At 41.0% G+C, this 20,205-nt stretch overlaps 3 protein-coding genes across 4 annotated transcripts in view; 1 reads left to right on the top strand and 2 right to left on the bottom strand.

Moving 5' to 3' along the window:
* Positions 1-6,914, top strand: part of LOC145440427 (dickkopf-related protein 3-like) — an 83,826-nt gene extending 76,912 nt beyond the window's left edge. Inside the window, exons 2-9 of the mRNA XM_080318035.1 lie at positions 3,064-3,270; positions 3,887-3,960; positions 4,592-4,697; positions 5,029-5,109; positions 5,549-5,718; positions 5,899-6,074; positions 6,402-6,493; positions 6,712-6,914. Of these exons, the coding sequence (XP_080174161.1) occupies positions 3,105-3,270; positions 3,887-3,960; positions 4,592-4,697; positions 5,029-5,109; positions 5,549-5,718; positions 5,899-6,074; positions 6,402-6,493; positions 6,712-6,758 (912 nt within the window). The 5' untranslated portion in view covers positions 3,064-3,104 and the 3' untranslated portion in view covers positions 6,759-6,914. The remainder of the gene's footprint in view (positions 1-3,063; positions 3,271-3,886; positions 3,961-4,591; positions 4,698-5,028; positions 5,110-5,548; positions 5,719-5,898; positions 6,075-6,401; positions 6,494-6,711) is intronic.
* Positions 1-20,205, bottom strand: part of LOC145440404 (rab proteins geranylgeranyltransferase component A 1-like) — a 266,120-nt gene that overhangs the window by 242,129 nt on the left and 3,786 nt on the right. The window lies entirely within an intron of this gene.
* Positions 7,065-10,854, bottom strand: LOC145440425 (uncharacterized). 2 transcript variants are annotated; one of them, XM_080318034.1, is made up of 4 exons: positions 10,399-10,854; positions 9,274-9,511; positions 9,001-9,215; positions 7,065-7,737 (listed from the first exon to the last, which is right to left on the bottom strand). In XM_080318034.1, the coding sequence occupies exons 1-4, from the start codon at positions 10,490-10,492 to the stop codon at positions 7,421-7,423; spliced, it is 864 nt and encodes a 287-aa protein (XP_080174160.1). In that variant the 5' UTR covers positions 10,493-10,854; the 3' UTR covers positions 7,065-7,420. The 2 variants fall into 2 exon arrangements, with proteins under 2 accessions (XP_080174160.1, XP_080174159.1); XM_080318033.1 differs by having other exon boundaries at positions 9,274-10,854.

A 20,205-nucleotide genomic window follows, 5' to 3' on the forward strand; every position in this document is an offset into this window, starting at 1 on the left:
AAAAAGGCTCTTAAAGCAGATACCGCACTGCGATTCTTTGACGTCAAGGCGAAGACATACATATTTGTGGATGCCCATGTGTCAGGCTTGTCTGCAATTCTGGCCCAAGGTCCAAGCGCAAAGGAATCTAGTATTGTGGCGTTCGCAAGTCGATCCACACGGCCGGAAGAAACACGGTATCCGCAACTAGACTTGGAAGCCATGGCAGTAGACTTTGGTTTGAGAAGATTCCGCCACTACGTCACTGGAGGACCGGAAGTTCTGGTTATAACGGACCACAAACCGTTAGAGGGCATATTCAAGAACCACAGGAAAGGCTCTATCCGTACCGACCGTATCAAGATGCGGCATCAAGATATAGCCTACAAGGTGGTGTGGGAGAAAGGTGTTCTAAATCCAGCTGACTACCTTTCAAGGCATGCCCAGCCAATCGAGTTTGCCCCGCGTTCATGGCAAAATGAAGCGTGCGAGTTGGAACGCACTGTTCTCATGATCCAGCATGCACCGTACACGGAATCGTTGTGTATGGATCGCATCATCAAGGAGACAAAGAAAGATAGCCTCCTTAAGCGACTTAGAAAAAGCATCCGGAAGGGTCACATATCGAAAAATGACCCAGATCTAAAAGTATTCCGTAAATTTCAAGATCAGCTAACCATCTCCAATGGTTTGGTGCTGAAACAGGACAAGATCATTCTCCCAGAAAAGCTCTGGGAAACAGCTATCAACAAAGCACACCAAGGAGGTCATCCAGGAATGTGCAATCTGAAGCGACGCATCCGCAGTCACTTCTGGATCAAAGGCTTGAATGAGTTGGTGGAACAGAAAATCAGATCCTGTACGTTGTGCCAGCAATTTACACTGCCAGGCAGCAAACAGCCACAGAAACTCATTATGCCGCCTAAACAACCCTGGCATGAAGTCAGCATAGACTTGTTTGGGCCAATGCCGGATAAACGTCACGCGGTGGTGGTGCAAGACCTGACGACACGGTTTCCTGATGCGACAATCGTCAAAAGTACCGCAGCTAAGCATGTTATTCCTGCAATAGCGAAAACATACGCTCATTATGGTCAACCCAATACTCATAGGACTGACAATGGCCCTCCGTTCAATTCGAAAGAATTTGCTGAATTTTCAAGTAAGCACGGAATCGACCACAAAAAGACGTATCCGTACCATCCACAAGCCAACCCTGTAGAGACTTTTATGAAGCCTCTGGGAAAGGCGATGAAAATTGCATACGCGCAAGGTGTGGACAAACAAACGGCACTGCAAGATTTCCTCATTGGATACAGATCAACCCCCCACATATCAACCGGGGAATCGCCAGGGGACTTGATGTTGAAAGGAGGATTCCGAAACGACTTTCCAAGTAAAGTACTCAACAACAACCAAGTACAGAAGGCCTTGAACCAAGACCGTCAAACGAAATTACAAAGGCAACAAGTTACCAACAGTTCAAATAAGCGACAACCGAAACATTTTCTAATGGGGCAGCAAGTCATGATCAGAAACTACAAAAGAAACAAATTTGACCCCATATTTGGCCCTGAGCTCTACACTGTCGCGGAGATCTTCAGTGACGGCGTTGAACTGATCAAGGCATCAACTGGTAAGCGGTATCAACGTCATTTCAATGATATCAAACCTTACTATGGAAATGGAAATGCGCTCACAAAACATGTGCAGGCCAATCCGCCCATTGAATGGTGGCATCCGACGGCGGACGAAGTTGAACATTCGGTAAGCCAGCATCCTGAGGAACCAACAACCGTGCCCGAGCCGGTGATCGTCTCTCAGGAACCAGAGGTGAATGATGAGGAGCCAGCGATCATCTCTCAAGAGGCGAGCGACGACGTGCCGAACACTCCTCCCGACCGCACGGCTTTGGCCCTAAGCCGGCTGGCCGATTTTAACGCGCCCGGTTTTCTGGAAATGTACTGAGCCTATTTGTCTTCCTAAAAGGGGGAAGTATTGATATATCTCAACTTTCGTTTGCTGTATTATGTTGTGTTCCGCAATTATGGCTCATTATAATTGAACACTATTCGACCGTGACAGACGTCGCGCTTCGCTCGTAGTCGCCAGGCTTCACGCTTACGCGGGAGCTTAACGTTGTTTGCTGCATTTCTTTATCCTTTCAGATCATAGTGTGATTGGGGTTATTACCTATTAGCTTGCAATAAAACTGTAGTCACACTCATACTGTGTATTGCGTGGGATTTATTACTCCCCCCGCCAAATTGGGGGTTTGGGGTGACATAGTAGTTTGCATACGCCGTAAACAAAATCGGCAATGTTTGCTAGATCCGAGATCAGCTATTTCAATTCTTTCGTTCTCAATTTGAAGAGCACATGTGTCGCATTATATATTATAGTGAAGTAGGCTACATTCACTTTAGTATCACTTAATTAGACTAGATCACCTCGTTAATGACGGTGGTATTGTTTTGTATTGCTGTTGCGCCATGGATTATTATCTATACTTTCAGTACAGTATAAAAATGATGTAAATATGCTAGACCACTACAGTCTTCCTCGGCAAATTGAGTGCTTATAATATCATCCGTTTTAGGATATTGAACAGATTTACCATCATCGGTGATAAATCTAACCATCTACATTCCATTGCATTGATGTTGAAGAGGGATAAAGAAATATGTAACCACTTTACTGTTCAAATTCAGAACACAATGACACCGGAAGCAAGCAGGTCGCGTTGCCACTATGCCATATGGCACTTGCGTATACGTAGGCCATGTACAACGCACGTTTGAGTGCATTCGGATTATACCAGCTTAGTAAGATAACGGCAAGAAATGCATTATGCATACATTGTTGTCAAAGCGTGATGAACAGAATAGCATGACATCGTGCAGTGCGCTAGAGACCAGGAAAGCCTATATATTATTATATGCATTGGGAGCTATTTTCATTTATAGTCTTCAGAATTCAATGCGTTAGCCTACATTAGCTTGAGGAAGTTCGAATCTTATTTTGAAGTGTTCTCGTGAATTGACTATCCGCTATCATACTAATATTTGATTGTTATTTATGTTCAGTATATGGTGATTGAGAAAATATCTGCGGGGTAAAAAATCATGAGAGTTTGTGCAATTGCCGTGATTTTATTGGCATTAGCCAACGTTCGGGCATATGCACGGACGAGTAAGGATGAAAATACTGACGACCGCGACATGTCCGAAGCTGAGTTGATTGAACTTCTCGGATCCGACGATGACAGCGATAACCAAGCAGACGACGCTGGTATAAATATTTCAGTGAAGCACCTTCAAATAACTTTTGAACTATATCTTATATGGTCAGACTTAGTTTCACTGGGGTGAAGGTATAGTACTATAATTCCAACGTAAACATCCTTGGAACCAAGCCTCAGCACACAGAGTATACTTTTCGCGTATTTATATCCACCGTGCCTTGCTACAGAAAAATTCTTGCCAGGGGACAGATGGGCTGAGCCACAGAGCGACTATACAAGTGTAGATATGGTTCACAAACATATCTGTAAAGAGGTTTACTAGAAAATGTATATTTGATTTTGAGAAAATCTTTATAGCGTATTGGACCGATTCAAAATAGCCAAACACGACCAGATATGCGTAGGGATTTTCAAGTTTTCGTCGTGAGCTTTGCATTGTAAAAAGCTGTTTGTTATTGATCTGAAGATTGAACTATGCATGCTTGAAATACGATTGCGTATCCCATCGTTAGTATAATACGGTCACGTCACGTCACCCCATCAGCAAGACCTTGCTGTACAAGCCTATATGTATATTATGCAGCATAGATGAACCGAGAGTACGTCTTTTTGATATCTACTGTACACTCGTCACCAGTAAACACTTGAATGGTTTGTTTCTAGCTTCCTCCTCATTCTACAGTTCCAGCAGCTCGAGTGGAGGAGGACATACAGTTATCAATGGTATAGACACCAGTGTGAGTTCATTGCCATTTATTCGCATTTCGAGATTTACACATATGTAGGGTTGCATTTGAAACACAAATTCCTTAAAAATAAACATGTTTAAAACATAGCCCTTGATTAGAACACGTTTTTATTGTTTGTTTTAAGCCATCACGTCACGACTCTTGATTGTGACGTAATACAGCCTATTGACATTGAAAATTGAGAATATAGGGTGAATATGGCTCCTTTGACGAAAACGACTTCCTACTCCTGTCATAAACGGACCAAAAATATCTTTAACCAGGACTGCATCGTTATGCATCATTTTTGTGGAAGGCAGTCATTATCATTAGAACATCCATTCCGTACTATTGATTTATAGATACGTGATATAACTGTTAAATGTTGAACCGACGACAATTTCGAGAGTTACAACCATTCCATATCGTTTAGATCGACTATATCGGGTGCAAATCGTCCGTAGGCTCATACTAAATGTTTTTTTTTGGAAGTATTTACACAGTTATGGCATAAATATACAACTTCAGAAGAAGAAACGTTTTTTAATGACAGTTTTTTAAGACACTGTTTAGAACATGTTTTAAAACACCATTTGTTTTAAATGCAACCCTACGCATATTACATGGGTTGGGTTTTCAGAAATTACCTCCGAACTATCACAAAACAATGAAAGTGAAGAAAATGATGGGTGGACATCCAGTGTATGTCAATGTTACCATTAACAAGACTACTGACCCAGTAACAGGTTATATATGCTACGCAGACTTGTATACAAACTACCCATTTTCAAAACCCGCAACTATAGAACTATAGTACTATACTCGTTTTTCAAAACTCGCAACTAGAACCAGAACTACAGAACTACTCCTTTTTCAAAACTTGCAAAATCGCGGTTCTCGCCAAATTACAATACGTGTTTCTAGTTTTTCTACAACTAAATTATTTTTTAAATGCGCAACTAGAACTAGAACTAGAACTAGAATTAATCACTTTTCAAAATGCGCAATTAGAACTATAACTAGAACTAGTTTGTACAAGACTGTTTGTGTTCATAGTATAATACCATCTTTTTTCAGGAATGGTCTCTGTTTCAATAACTGAATCCTCTGGCAACGGAACATCAAATTGGTGCAGTGAAACAAAGAAATGTAAACCCGGTTAGTTTCGAAAAATGCGATATACTTTAAGATGCCAAAGGCCGTTAGAGCCGTGATGTAGCCTAATTGATGATGGTAACAGATAGGGTAGACGCATGGACTTGTGTATTATATACTGTAAGATGTCTGTTAGTAACGGGCGAAGCGAATGAGATAGGTTTCATCATTAAAGTGACGACATGGATGCCGTGTGGCGTATTAATTACCTAAGTAAAATGACTCTTAGGAGGAAAAGTTTGGTTAGTTGGCGATGGCGCGTAGAAACGAATCACTACTATTCATTCATATAAGGTCATTGCATTTTTATAACTTCGATAGACACTGCGTCACGATTTCACAATGCTCAGCATGCACTTGTATACGTACAGGTCTTGATCCTCGCAACATATATCCTAGCTCTTGGTGCCTATGCGGGGCTACTTGGTGAATTTTCATGCAGGTTACTATTGTGATACCTCGTTGGTCAACACATGTCAAAAGTGCAGGAACATAAAGCAACGCTGTAGCGATGATGCAGAGTGTTGCGGCAATGGAACATATGGAGCTTTGTGCGTTTATGGAATCTGCCAAACTGGATACCGCAGGGGCGATGCCGGTACTCTTTGTGAGGTACAGGCGCCTTTGTATTACTAATCCATAATGTATATAAAGATTTATGACGCGGCATAAAGGTTTCCGACAGTGGAAACTCGTCCATTTAGCTGTCGACGAAGACCAAAACATATAGGCTGGAGGCCCCCGCTGACATAACCTACAAGCATTCGCGATGATGCAAAGTAACATATTTAGAGACAAAGCGCGTGTAAAGCCGGGACATGTTGTTCGCGCCGTTTTTTAATGAAACACGGCATGTGCCAACCGTTGGCGGAGAAAGGAGAAAGATGTGCGGCGGCAAATTCTGATATGAACGAGATTTTGCACCCGGGAACCTGTCCATGTACCAGCGGGCTCGTATGTTCATCTGGGTATGTTTCAAGACGCGACTTCATAAAAGCATATACACAGACATTGCGTATGGTACCCGCATGTAGTATGTAAAGTTACGCAACCGCACTTTGCTAGTTAAATTTATGATCGGCCGATCCGATGAAATTATGAATGCGTGATGAAAATTCGAGATTGGTGCTTGCAGTCTGAGCAAAAGGCATTATTATCTTCTCATTAATTTTTTTCTGCGTAATGGTAATGTGTTAGTTATTTTTCTGTTTCGTATATATATATATATTGATTTAGTTGGGAGGGCGTCCTAATTTGTCTGTTTATTGTATTTACAGTTTCTATTTTTTACGTAGGTCCTGGATTGAAAACTTTTTTGGTGGTTCTATGAACACATTACTCGGAGGAAACACTTGCCGCCTTCCTAGAAGAAGCCGTACCAGTTCAAGTGAGATTACAAACAATTACTTAGTGCTATGGCGCATATGATACTGAGGCATTCAGAACAGCGACGCTTGTTTACTATATCTGAGAGAAAGTATACCCCATAGCGATAACCATACAGTACAGCGGCTTATAAATACACTATATATAGACTGGATAAACCAACATACTATCTTCATTAATATTGACGTGTATTAAGATAAATTATATGCGTATATACAGGGTCCTGGTGGAAGCGAAGAGATTTCAGAGATGACTTCTTCAACTAACCTTTTGTGGCGTTAGAAGAACCACAACTTAAATGTTCTGAAGCAACCGTTTTGAATTCACCAACCAACTTGTTTCATATGCTTTACATATGAAATGATTGTACAATGTACATATACAGAAGTATCGCTCTAAATAAATTACTCTGTACAAACTAACTTTGTGCAATTAGTGATAGGTTACATATATTCGCTAAAGAAATCGGGAAGAATAGGCCCACTAACACATTAAAAAATATCGAACAATATTCCTGCATGTCAATGAGCTACTGAACATACATCTCGAAATTTATAAAAATGGTACCGCGTGCAGCATAGAGTAATGTATAGAGAGCTTCACTGATTAAAAGAGCGACTTAATAGGTCTAGCTTTCTCAACTTTTCTTGTCCGACGTGATGCTGTTTACTCTATATAAATCTCGGCCAATTTGGACAAAGAAGTGTATCAGATTTTACTCCATTATCTTTGGCAAATTAGTCGCGAAAAATGAATATACGACACTCATCGTCTTTATTATAAGAAATGTAACGAAATTAAGAGACTATAATCAGACGTTGATGAAACGGATGTGACATTAATTCGTATGTCATTACACCGACCCTCGATTCCGTCCATTCAACTCTCACCCCTGCGACACTGTCAAAACCGATACTATATTCGCAATTCACGTTCTAATCTCTCCGTTGAAAATTCTATCGCAAGTGCCCGCCGCAGTTTTCAAAAGCTGTTGAATGTCAAACGGACGCGCGTCGGTGTCACTGTTCACAGTCTCTGCGGTCAAGTGATCCTCCCTTTCCGGTGGTGAAGGTTTTGGATGGTATGCCGGAGTCGGTCGCAACACCGAATGGTTTTCCGGTAGATCGCTTCTGATACTTGTAAATAGTCCCATGTTTCTGTCAAGCTGAATCTCCGAAATGCTAGCAAGGCGGTGCGAATATGGCGCTGAGAATTTGTTGATGCAATTCCAGTGCGGCGACGGGCCTGAACAATATATATATATGTAAACCGTGGGCGGGCCACATATGGCCCGCGGGCCAGATCTCCGGCCCGTGACGGGATTGAGCGACCCACTGAGAGTTTCATGGAAGTGAAATTCTAATCTGAATGTATTGACAAATTGTATACGTCATAGAATGATTCCAAGTTTGCCAACCTGAGAAAGATGGTCATGAAACTATACTTGTTCTGTTCGGGTCTACATACATTTGCGAGCAAGCATTTTCTACCATGAACTTTAACAAGACAAAGCTGTGTTCCAATATAACCTATGTTCACATGCACGTCGTGTAGTCTTTACTAAGGGTTTCTACATCCGACATGCAGCCAGAGTTCGAAGAACTTGTTGGCAACTTTGATCGACCACAGATGTCTTATTGACTTCAACAGCTATTGAAGTACGTTAGGTTTATAGATTCATTAAATACTGTTTTCGCTCCCTATGCTTTAAACTTGAAGTTTACAATAAATACGACTTATTCCTTACATAGGGGGATAAATAGGCGAATAATGTATCGATTCTGCAATCCGGCGCGCCAAGTAGGCCTACTTCAATTTCTCATATCAGGCCCGCCGACCGGAGAAGTTTACCCGCCTCAGTGTAAACTATAGTTTGCGTGAAGCACTAGACGGAGGCAGGGTTGTAATGACTCGAGTCATGACTCGACTCGAGTCCGACTCGAGTCACGATTTTCTGATGACTCGACTTGACTCGAGTCGTTTTTTCAAAATATGGAAATGACTCGACTCGACTCGAGGCAATCTGTGTATTGACTCGACTTGGACTCGAGTCCAAGTCATATGACTCGAGGCTCAGATGTCCAAGACCGACATTTCATTGTGATTTCGAAGAATAGTAAAGTAACCACACTATTGCGATTTCTTCTATTGGTACTGGTACTTGAAGATGCGACCAGAAACTGTTAGAAGTGAAGAAAATTAGTATATTTTAAATGCGAACCATTCGATATCACCAAACAGAGTTATAAAAAGTGGGTTCCACAAGACTTTAACTGGAAACTGAGCAGTCAACACAATGACTTGAACTCAGACTCGAGTCATAATACCATGACTCGGACTTGACCCTCTGCTCGCTGACTTGGACTCGGACTTGACTCGGTGGTGAATTAAAAATGACTCGACTTGACTCGAGTTAAAACTATAAAAGTGAGATTGACTTGTGACTCGGAGCTTTGTGACTTGGTTACAACCCTGGACGGAGGTAACCTATTATACAAAAAATCTCACTTGTACAAATCGCATCGATGCGCGGGAGTCCGATTGGATTTGGCAGCCAATTAGGGAGATAGCTCTGTGGTGGCAACTGCCACGCTGGTGGTAACGCTGGGTTAGGAACCACTGGAGATGTCTGCAGAAGGTTGTTGCGATATCGTTGTTGCCGCGACGCTGCGGCGTACATCATTTCAACGGCTAATCGAAGACGCCGCTTTGTTTTGTATCTCCTGTGATCGGTATGTCAATCATATAATCCGTTCGCAAGCTAATTGGATTGTATGTTACCTGTTTTGAAACCATATTTTGATCTGCGTTTCTGTCAGTTGTAGAGCGATCGCGAAATCCGATCTTTCCGGGCCCGAGAGATATTTTTGAACGGCGAATCGCTTCTCTAACTCTCGAATCTGAGTGTGGGTGAACGCGGCTCGCGTGCGTTTTTTCTTCTCCTTAGCTCCATTTTGACTCGGCGATCTATCCGCGTGAAATTCCGTGGTATGGTCACCTCCGTTCCACTGCTCCGATTCTACGCGAAACGTAATGATAAATATCTTAATTGAATCACGAGCGACCCACAATAGCAGTGCCGTAGCCTTCATTAAAATCGGAAAAGATATACTGTAATCGGGACCTAACGGAGTGATTTTGGGGTTCAGGCCGATAGTAGCATTACAGGAATCCAAAATCACATTCCAGTGCAAATCAACTCGTCTGCCGAAAAGTAATGGAAGTCGTGTGACTCGCATATAGACACGAGTGCGACGCTTTTCTGAGGTCATTTGACGCGGAATGGCATGTCGGAAAAGTCAAGCCGGTGGTATATACTGTATAATTACTTGTAATTGAATCGAACTAAAAGCTTCAAAAAGTAAACAGCAACAGACTTGCTTGCCAAGATGCAAGCAAACGCGTAGAACCACTGCATATAGTTGATTTACAAACTTTTCATTATGAAATGTACCCCGTTAATTCTTCTACTCCTAAACGCTTGTAGACACAGATATATACCTACACTATACACTATACAGTGGCATCGACATATACCTTGGATACCGATGTTCCCCAGGTTTTCAACTTGAACTTGAGACGTCATATAGTGTATTTTTGAAGTTATTTGCGTTCTAAAAAAATTCAAGTGCCTCTCCAAATTTTTATCCTGGCTTCGCTCACGTATACTGATATTCTAGCAACTAAGTTTCTGATAATAATCCACGTGTTCTACAGTGCTACAGTATGAAGGTACATCGATACATCGATACATCGATATCCCAAATACGTATCCGATCCTGCGAATAGTCGTTGATCGTTTGCGACCAGCGGGATCCGGGACTTGGCTATCAAACTTTTATTAGTAGACGAACACAAGCATACACTCACTCATTACATGGAAGTCATACGAACGCGGTGACTTACCAATTGTAGAGTGGGAATGAGCATGGATCTCTTTCCTGACAGGGTGCATAGGAATACGGGTCTTCATTTCGGAAGGTGACCGTAACAGTTCCATATCAATTTTCTTTGACTATATCAGTATCTAAAAATTTACGTCTGAAAGAATATATAAATAGGCATCACATTCTCTAAATAGTAGTAAGTAAATTATTTGACTGTCATAAATAGGCAATAGGCATAAATACAAACAGTATCCTTAATGATTTATTATAATTACCTATCTAATATAATGAAGTTCCGAAATAAGCTTGTTTGATGGCAAATTTGTGGCAACAGGAACCTTAACAAAATCCATCCACACCAAGTTCGAAAAACACGTTCGGAAGGCACACTCTCAGTTTAGGTATCCGGCGAAGGTGCACCGCTGCTATAGTTATAGAGCAGTCGAGAACTGCCGTATGTTCTTAAATTTATGGACCGCGAACACTCGAACATGCTGTTTTAACGGTCGTGTTGTGTACACTGCCACCCAATAGTTGCTTTAGGAAAGAGCGATTTGATCATACGTCAAATCTTCTTTTTTTAGACAATAAGAATGAAAATAATAATGTAGGTCTATAATCGTTTATGTATAATGTGTATTCGTTTATAATAATGCACGTGTGATGGCTGTTACAAAAATGTATATCGTTGAACATCCGCCCCACTCCAGGGCTTATTTAATAGGCGAACACTGAAAATTTGTCAATTGTCATTTGGACGTATAGTCACGCTCTGTAGTTGCAGGATATCCAATTTAGGTTAAAAGCATACATCGGAACTAGGGCAAGTTTTTGCAACTTTTGCAACTTTTTTTTACAGCTTCTGGAAGCTTCGTAAATACTCATAATGTATGTAGTATGGTGTTTTAATCTGTTTGGAGGACTTTTATGTTGCAACTTTTTGCAGCTTTTGTCTATAGTTTTCATGCAACTGCTTTCTGCAACTTTTATCAAGTATTGCGCAAAATATGCTATAAAACTATAATAAAGACTAAATTAATGGATTTCAAGTGATAATGCGGCCCACCATAGGCGCCGGACGCAGGTACACTGGGTATGTCGTGTTTACCTAGCAATTTTGTCGGGTATGCGGCATACCCACTATTCCGTTAGTCATGAAACTCCCTGAACTAACTGGTAAATTGTGCGATTCGGAAATAAGCAAAGTATTTTGTTGACGTGCTACTGCTTACGTGAGCAAATTATCAACACATTGATGAAACGCGAGTAATTAGAAGACGCGACGCGACACGACAAGACCGGGAGCTCGATACCAAAGATGTTGATTTCTACACGCGCGAAATGTTGTAATTGTCCTCTCCTGCTCTGTCGAAATATGATATCTGACTCGCCGGCCGGAACCATTACGTCTACTGCGATTGTGATGTCATACTCGATCAAGACTGAGGACGCGGACGAAGTTGATTAAAATACATACATCATACTGGTTGCGAACAGACTCAAGCGGCGTAATTGATTTTGTTTTGCGATCAGAAGATGTGTTGCAGGCTAGAGATATCAAAAGTTTTGACGCATCTGAAATTGGTGTCACTCTACTCAACAGATTCCAGTTAACATACTTGGGCATTTGTGTAAATAGTTATTGTAACTTTAGTTTGTGACGATAGCTAGCCGTCGCAGAAGATGCGTATAGCTTGTTCCAGGGACGGAGTGATTAAAATTGTATAAATGCAACTTCTGCAACTTTTGTTAAAATTAAAAAAATAAATGCAACTTTCTCAGGTTTTTTGTGCAACAAAAACTTGCCCTAATCGGAACTCATTGAAATTCGGTCCAAGGCAATAAACGCTATGATTTACTGCAACACATCGAGATACATCCACCACAAATTGCCATAAGTGTTTAAATTCGTAACGAGGCGCAGAGGTTCATTGATGCAACACCGACCGGTGGAGAAGCAACTATAGATCTATCTAGAACAGGGGTCCCCAACACGCGACCCGCGAGATCATATTTTGTGGCTCGCGAACTGATTTGAGATACTTGAAGAACGCTCAGTAAAGCATTTTGAAATATTGAAATTGATTTTAGTTTAAAATTATTAATATTGTTGTTGTTATTCAAAATAACCTTTTCTCCTGTGCCCAATATCACTATTCCTCACTAGCTAGGACTTCGGCGACGGTAATAGCATTCCATGGACGAATAATTAGCTGATATGAATGGACATGGGCATATTGCCTTGACGTGCAACGCCCCAGACACTACCGCAAACTTGACGCTTAGAAAACGAATTGGAGTTTCCATATACAAGGTCATGCTTCCCGACGAGATGGTTTTCCAGCAAGTACCATGTCTAGCTAACCCCAATAGCGCTTCTTTAATCCATGGAAAGAGTTGTCAGGTATTATCGTGCGCAGGTCACAGTTCGAAACTGTTTGCCCCTCGCCCATGTTAGAGAACACAGCGTTATAGTGACGTAAAGCTTTAAAAACGCGTTTGTTAAACTGTGTGGCCTATTTTATCTCAATATTGCATTCATGCGGCCCGCGGCCTCTACGAGATTTGAAAAGTGGCCCGCGACCCGTTTTGAGTAAGCTACTCTGATCTGGATTCTGGAAGATATATTTTGAATGTTGCGATTGTATGACGTATATGTGACGTCCCCATGAATCTTCATTAGAAACTGAAAATTGGCGACGCGTAGGCTAACCAATTTTACTGCACCTCTCGATCTTATTCTGGGCCGCCACAATATCAAGGCACTTTCATATACTGTGAAGTGGTCGTTGCGAATCAATATATCGACACGGGGAGAGGAACAACGGATCTAATCTGAAAACACAAAAGTGGATAACACGGAAGTCACTTCTTCAATATATATACCACTCATCAGCTCGTTAGAAAACATTGCAAAAGTTTGTTTTGAAAAGGGCCCCCATTCCACGTATGGTGGATGATGCTACACTCTTTAAATTTGATTGTTGACATTTGATACTATTTTCCGAATAGCCCATCACAGCCGATTAGAGGTATAGGCCCTACTTGATTTTTGCGGATAAAGTATAAGTTCTCATGTATAAGTTATTTCAAGATCCTTATTCTTGCAGTCGTATCAAGTGACCAAGGGTTGTCTGAATTGAAAAAAAAAATAGTGATATTCGGTGATATAATTAATGTAAAATCACAAATTATTTGGTAGCACTCTGTGTTCCATACCACATGTACGGTGTCACCTATATAGTATGTGATCGGGATAAATGCAAGTAAATTACACAAAAAGTAAATGGATGAGCCGGTTAAGATGGCAGTGCAACGCTTTGAAATGAAAGCAATTGTTTCACGAAAAAAACACTGTTGTTTTATATTTTCTTCGGTTCAATATTTATTGACCTCAATCTTGATGCATTGCTCTTAGATATTACTCCTCCACAGAAGTGATGGCAAACCTACTGCCTGCCCAGAAAAAATATACCGATCGCCAAGAGGTCATAGTTTTGAATGGTGCGCGGCCCGTGAAATGGGTATATTTCTATAGTTGATACGTTCGACCGTTCGTGCTAAGCTGAAGTTGGATATGAGAAGGGACACACCCTCTCCAAGGCATAGCCAATATTCAAATAATTATACCTTGTGATTGTTAAAACTCAGATAACACCATAAGTTTTCCATGCATATATTCAAAGCAATCGAATAATACGTTAGACGTAATGATGTTCCTCGGAATGCGATGTTGGTCCCGACTTAAGAGATGATGATCATTCCTTTACAATGGTTTGACAATAATATCAGCCGAGCCTTATTCGTCTGCCTGAATCTGAGAAACCAATGCCATCGGAATATGTCTAACAATAGCCTGACTAGTATTTTTAAGTGTACCATCAAACTTGCTAGTGTCAGATCCATTATTCCGGTGATGGTCACACCGTTTTACCAAAACAACAAGATTTACCGGCCGATGAGTAGGATCGAAACGAAGGGGGCCATCGCGGATGCTTAAGGGTACTTGGTTCTGCAAACAACCATAACTCACAAGAAAAGAGCATCATTAAATTCTGGAACGAAATACGAAAGTATTTGCTTTGACAAGCTAGTTGGTTGTTGTATTTATGTGATTTCATGTGTCAGAGTATCACTGTTCCAGGTGTTGGCTGTACAGATATTTGAATTTGATACACATCTTATAATACGCAATAAGATTTATCGGATTGCCTCATTGTATACACATGTAAGTCGAGTCTGCACGGTTTGTATGCGTGACTTGTGAGTCGAATCGGCGTAGTTTTTCGAATAGATTTTGCTGTAAAATTTTTATAGCAACCGTCATGAAATGAGTTCTAATTTTTTGAATCTACAATATTATTTTGATGCCTCATTCTCTTCCAACACCGAGCGAGAAACGGGTGATGTATTTTGACCAAAATAGATTAAAATAATATCGCAGAACACCACCTGGCAATTAAATATACTTCCTCCTTTTATTGTACTGAGAACTACAAATTCCAAATGGCCTTCACTAAAACGTCGCTTTTCTCGCATTATAAATACGAATGCACACCTCGCCGTATGATTCTGAATGGGGCTGATAGACTGACTAAAAAGATTGTCTTTCATGTTGAATAAACAACATTCATATCAGTAGGTCGGTATCGCGCTTTTTCGCAAGGAATTTTTGCTTAAAACACCATCGCAACCATGATAGCTATAATGATCCTGTTGATATGCTGATCACCGTGACCTGATGTCTTATGATGCTTATAATACAATTGTAGTCCATAGGCACTTGTAAACACACACTCTCCATTTGGGGATCCAAGACTGCACGCCAGAAAAATGCGTCTAGTGCAAATACTATTAGGTTATAATTCACTTCTCTTTTCAGTTATTGATTGGCAGTCATAAAAATTGGGACCGCTTGTTAATACAGTTGACGTGACTTTAGCACAACACACGACGTCAGTGACACAAATTCACAATTCGAAAATCATTATAGCGCATCTAATTCGACCAGTCATATATCTAATATTATCATAGATCAGGGGTGGGCAACCTGCGGCCGTAAGGAATTTGTGCGGCCGTCGGCACGTATTATTCAATTGGTATGTGTCGGCGGCCGTCGACATACCAATTGAAACTACAAATTCACTCCCGAATTTTGAGAGATTTCAATTGATCTTGAAATTTTCTTTATGCTTCGCGCGATTCAATGCGACTTCGTTTTTCGATTTTAATATAGTAGCACCCTTTGCAATCTGAGCCGGAATCGGAATCATGTGCGCCTTACGAGAGAAATTTGTTTCTGGTACATTTGAGCGATTCCAATATATTTCCACTATACAGTAAGAGTGGTTCTCAAACTGGGGGACGGCCCCCTTGTGAGACATGGAAGCATCTAAAGGGGGCGCGAAGCTGCAGTCAACAGAAATTTTTTTGCGAGTTTCGGGCGATTTACCTCCAATTCAAAAGTAATGCTCTGTGTATAGTCAGAATTTTATATTTGAGAATTCTCTCGTCAACAGTCATAACCATACATGACATCAAGCTATCCGTTGGGATTGCTAGCATTCTGGTTGCATTTTGTGATATAACGATATGGGTGGTGCGATATTTTTCACGTTCATAATGGGGGGCGTGTCGAAAAAAAGTTTGGAGAACCACTTCACTATATAGGGTTACCATACGTCCTCCTTTAGGAGGATTTGTTCTCCTTTTTGAGGTTTTTGAAAATGTCCTGATGGATGGTGACGGAATCCATTTGTGAACCTGAAAAGTTTTCGCGCTCCGCGCGACCATACCCGGTTCCAGTTAGCAGTCAGAACATTATCACTCGCGATCACGGTACGTATAATAGGCTGATATGAAAAGTAGAATAGTCCTGAGTTCGCCGAAAATGGACATTGACAGTTTAACATATTTTGCGTCCAGTTAGTTCATTACGACTGTGCCATGGAATGCGACCGTAGGCTACATAAGTAATCGAAATGCGGGCATGATTAGAAAAAAGGTTGCCCAGCACCTCTGTTATAGATAGAAGAATACCCTGAGCGACTACTGTTTCGCGAAGGCTACGCTGGGAAGAAGCCAATTCCCAGATTAAGTGGACCCTGCCTGCATCTATATGCGACAAGCCATGTTACATGTTACAAATAGTTTTATTCAAATCTATTTTTCTTTGACACGAAAACTGTTGCGGTTTGACATGTCAGGAATATTTTTGCCGTAGCATATGATACAGCGTTCAGACATTTTAGTGAAAATTCAGAGGTAGGCCTACTAGCTTTGGACGGGTCTGACTTTGGAATTGTAGAGACTTCCAATCCCAACCGCAAGTTTTTTATTGTCGAAATTGAACCGAAAAATATACTTTATTTTTATTTCGCGCTGTACTCACAAGCAGTATTGTATTACAGTTCAAACCTAAGGCACCGTATAGTTATACTCTAGACCAGTGCTTTTCAACCTTTTTGAGCTCCATTGGCATTTTTTTTTGTCAAATAAATTTCATTCGCACACATTAATCGAAAATTGTTATACAAAAAGAAGATGAAGATTCTTAACAATATTTTGTTCATATGTGCAACAAATTGGCTACTATGTAGCTTAAGCTATCAAGTGTCTCATTAAAAAGACATCTTTTTTCGCTCGTTTTGAATTCAACCATTTCATTAAAGGCCTTCTCGGCCAAACAAGTTGTTGGGTTTTGTACAAGAACGTCTACTAGTGCTTGGATGGCCAGGTCTTCAAATCTGTTATGCACTCCTATCCAAAATACAGCGTATTTTACGCGAGTGAAAAATGCCTGCTGGCAGAAATTGTTTTTCAGAGCTGACACAAAGGTCCCGCGGAGGCTCCTGTTTGTCGAGGGGGTGAAAAACCCACATGCTTGTGTTGACGCTTTTGCCTTATGGTTCGTAACATAAGGTGCGAAACGATGAAGAAGAGCAGGCACAATAGAGCTCGCTACCTTATGATACGTTGCATGAATTCTCATGATAAAGCCATATTTTCTACGTGTCTCGCTTATTGGCTAGAGTACTCAACACAGTGACCTTGGATATGTACAAACTATAGCAGGATTTTTTGCAATAAATTCAACAAATAATACATACATATTAACAAAAAGCTCTGGCACCGTGTCGACCCAAAATTATACCCTTTGCGGTCCATACTTTAATAACCCTAGAAGCGGTAAAAATTTGTGTTACAGTAACTTGAAAATGTGAGTCTGTAATGATGATTATTTAGCGAAAGAAATGAGAAAGTCAATTTGACGTCCTTTTGCCAGCCTGTCGCAGGCTCAGACGGTCTGATATACTGTATGTCTTCCACAAGCTTCCAAACCAGGCTTTTGGTTACATAATAATTAGAGTGGGAAAATATTAATTCACTACGGCTTGTGAAAGCAACGATTAGTGGTGCGTCGTAAGTTTAACAATAAGTTTTTACAATTGCGTCGCAACTACAAAAGTTACACTGACCTTAAATTTCCTATTAGGTTTACTTGAATTATACCACGTCAGAAAAATTACCAATTATTAACGATTTTGATTCGCACTGGATCCGGATTTTCATTCGGCCCATTCGCACCACTTTCGTCATTCGCACTGCAATTTTTTTCATTCGCACAAGTGCGAACCGTCACACAGGTTGAAAAGCACTGCTCTAGACGATGCCAACACTTGAAAGTTTCGAGTTTGAGTTTCATACGAATCCGATTGCATGCTCATCAGTCATACACATATGAGAGGTTAAGAAGGCATTGCACCCAATGTTGCTGGACATCTTAGAGAAACAATTTCGCACTATGATGGATCAAATTTTAATTTGCGGGCGCGTCAGGCAGCTCGATCTAAAACAACGCGAGAAGATAGAGGATAGTATCAGTTCAGGATGTCGCATTAGAGCAGTGGTACTCAACCTGGGGTCGGCTGACCCCTAGGTGTTCGCGCAGCATTTTCAGGGGGTACGGGGAACCTCCAAAGTTACAAAATGGTTAATAACCTATAACTTGTATTTTTTTATTTAGAGAAATTACGCGGCAGTTACTCTTCATAACTGCTAAATCTTCAGTACAGAATGGGAGAATGACCGTCTGTCAATAGCCTACTAACGCAAACATATATTTCTGTTTATAGATGTGTTGTTGGGGTTCTGGAAAAATTTTGTTTCGAAAAGATCGAATTTTTTTCCTGTGATATACATAACCGCTATTCCAAAACAACTTCAAGAGCTGCTAGATAGAAATGACAAGGCTGGACACAGGGCTGTAACCAAGTCACAAAGCTCCGAGTCACAAGTCAATCTCAGTTTTATAGTTTTGACTCGAGTCAAGTCGAGTCATTTTCAATTCACCACCGAGTCAAGTCCGAGTATACAAGTCATCGAGCAGAGTTTCAAGTCCGAGTCATGGTATTAGGACTCGAGTCCGAGTCCAAGTCATTGTGTTTACTTCTCAGTTTCCAGTTAAAGCCTTGTTAAAACCACTTTTATAACTCCGCTTGGTGATGTCGAATGGTTCGCATTTACAATAAACTGATTTTCCTTACTTTTAACTGTTTTTGTTCGCATTTTCAAGTACCAGTACCAATAGACGAAATTCCAATAGGGTGTTCTTCGAAATTACAATGAAATGTCGGTCTTGGCCGTCTGAGTCTCGAGTCATATGACTTGGTTCGAGCCATGCGCAATGACTCGAGTCCAAGACGAGTCAATACACAGATTGACTCGAGTCGAATCGAGTCATTTTCGTATTTTGAGACAATGACTCAAGTCAAGTCGAGTCATCAGAAAATCGTGACTCGAGTCTGACTCGAGTCAATGCAACCCTGGCTGGACATTAGATATTCATTAAAATATGTTACGATATTTTGGTGCCATATATGTTGCGATCACATCCAAAGGTAACGTCGGAAGCGTGACGCATTATTACGACATTCGCCACCACATAGCTTTGTGGAAATGGATTTTCGGCACTCGTTAATATCAAATCGACGACGTGGATTTTCAAAATACTACCGCGTATTTCAAGAAATGCAGCAGTAGAATTCGCTTTTGAATAAAGTCTTTCCAATTCAAACATAAATCGTATGATGTTATTTTCAAGTCATTTTGTTGCTGTTTATCACTAGCCTAACAGTTAATATTTGCACAAGACATATGACGGTTGCACAATGATTGAGCTAAATTTGAGCTAAAACTGGGGGTCCGCGGGGTTACGTGGTGGTCTAAAGGGGGTACGGGGAGACAAAAAGGTTGAGAACCGCTTCTTTAGAGTTTAGACTAGACTCTAGAGCAGTGGTTCCCAACCTTTTTCGACCCATTGCCCCCTTTTCAAGTTCAACACCGATCATCGCCCCCCAAATTTTGTGAACCGAAAAATGGGCATACAAACTGTAATCACCGGCGGGTTGACTAAAAAAAAAATTCGTGGGTTGACTAAAAAAAAGGTCTTTTCTCCGACTTGACTCCAATATAGCCGTTTTAACGCGTCACCCCCCCCCCCTTTATCGCCCCCTTCGCTATTTTCGCCCCCTGTCGCCCACTTTGTCCATTTTCGCCCCCCTATCGCCCCCTTCGTCATTTTCGCCCCCCTAGACCGCCAAATCGCCCCCTGGGGGGCGATATCGCCCACGTTGGGAACCACTGCTCTAGAGTCTAGCAGTGGTTCTTAACCTTTTTGACCTCGCGGACTGGCGAACCTTCAACAGTCAAAATTAACCCTAAATTTAACTACTACAAATGTATGTAACTCAAATGTAATATAGTAAACTTCATTTAATGCTGTCTTTTTAATAGTGGATGTATTTATACGTGGTTCTGTTAAAGT

Source organism: Botryllus schlosseri, chromosome 6 (genome assembly GCF_051294905.1).
Source record: "Botryllus schlosseri isolate E-star chromosome 6, Bs_hap1, whole genome shotgun sequence".
Lineage (NCBI taxonomy): Eukaryota > Metazoa > Chordata > Ascidiacea > Stolidobranchia > Styelidae > Botryllus > Botryllus schlosseri.

Excerpts from the sequence above, each read along its gene's own strand:
- LOC145440425 (XM_080318033.1), bottom strand. The coding sequence starts at position 9,764 with ATGACCTCAGAAAAGCGTCGCACTCGTGTCTATATGCGAGTCACACGA. Across the intron at positions 9,216-9,273 it reads AAAATATGGTTTCAAAACAG|GAGATACAAAACAAAGCGGC; the intron begins GTAACATACAAT and ends TACCGATCACAG. Across the intron at positions 7,738-9,000 it reads CATCGATGCGATTTGTACAA|GCCCGTCGCCGCACTGGAAT; the intron begins GTGAGATTTTTT and ends TATATTGTTCAG.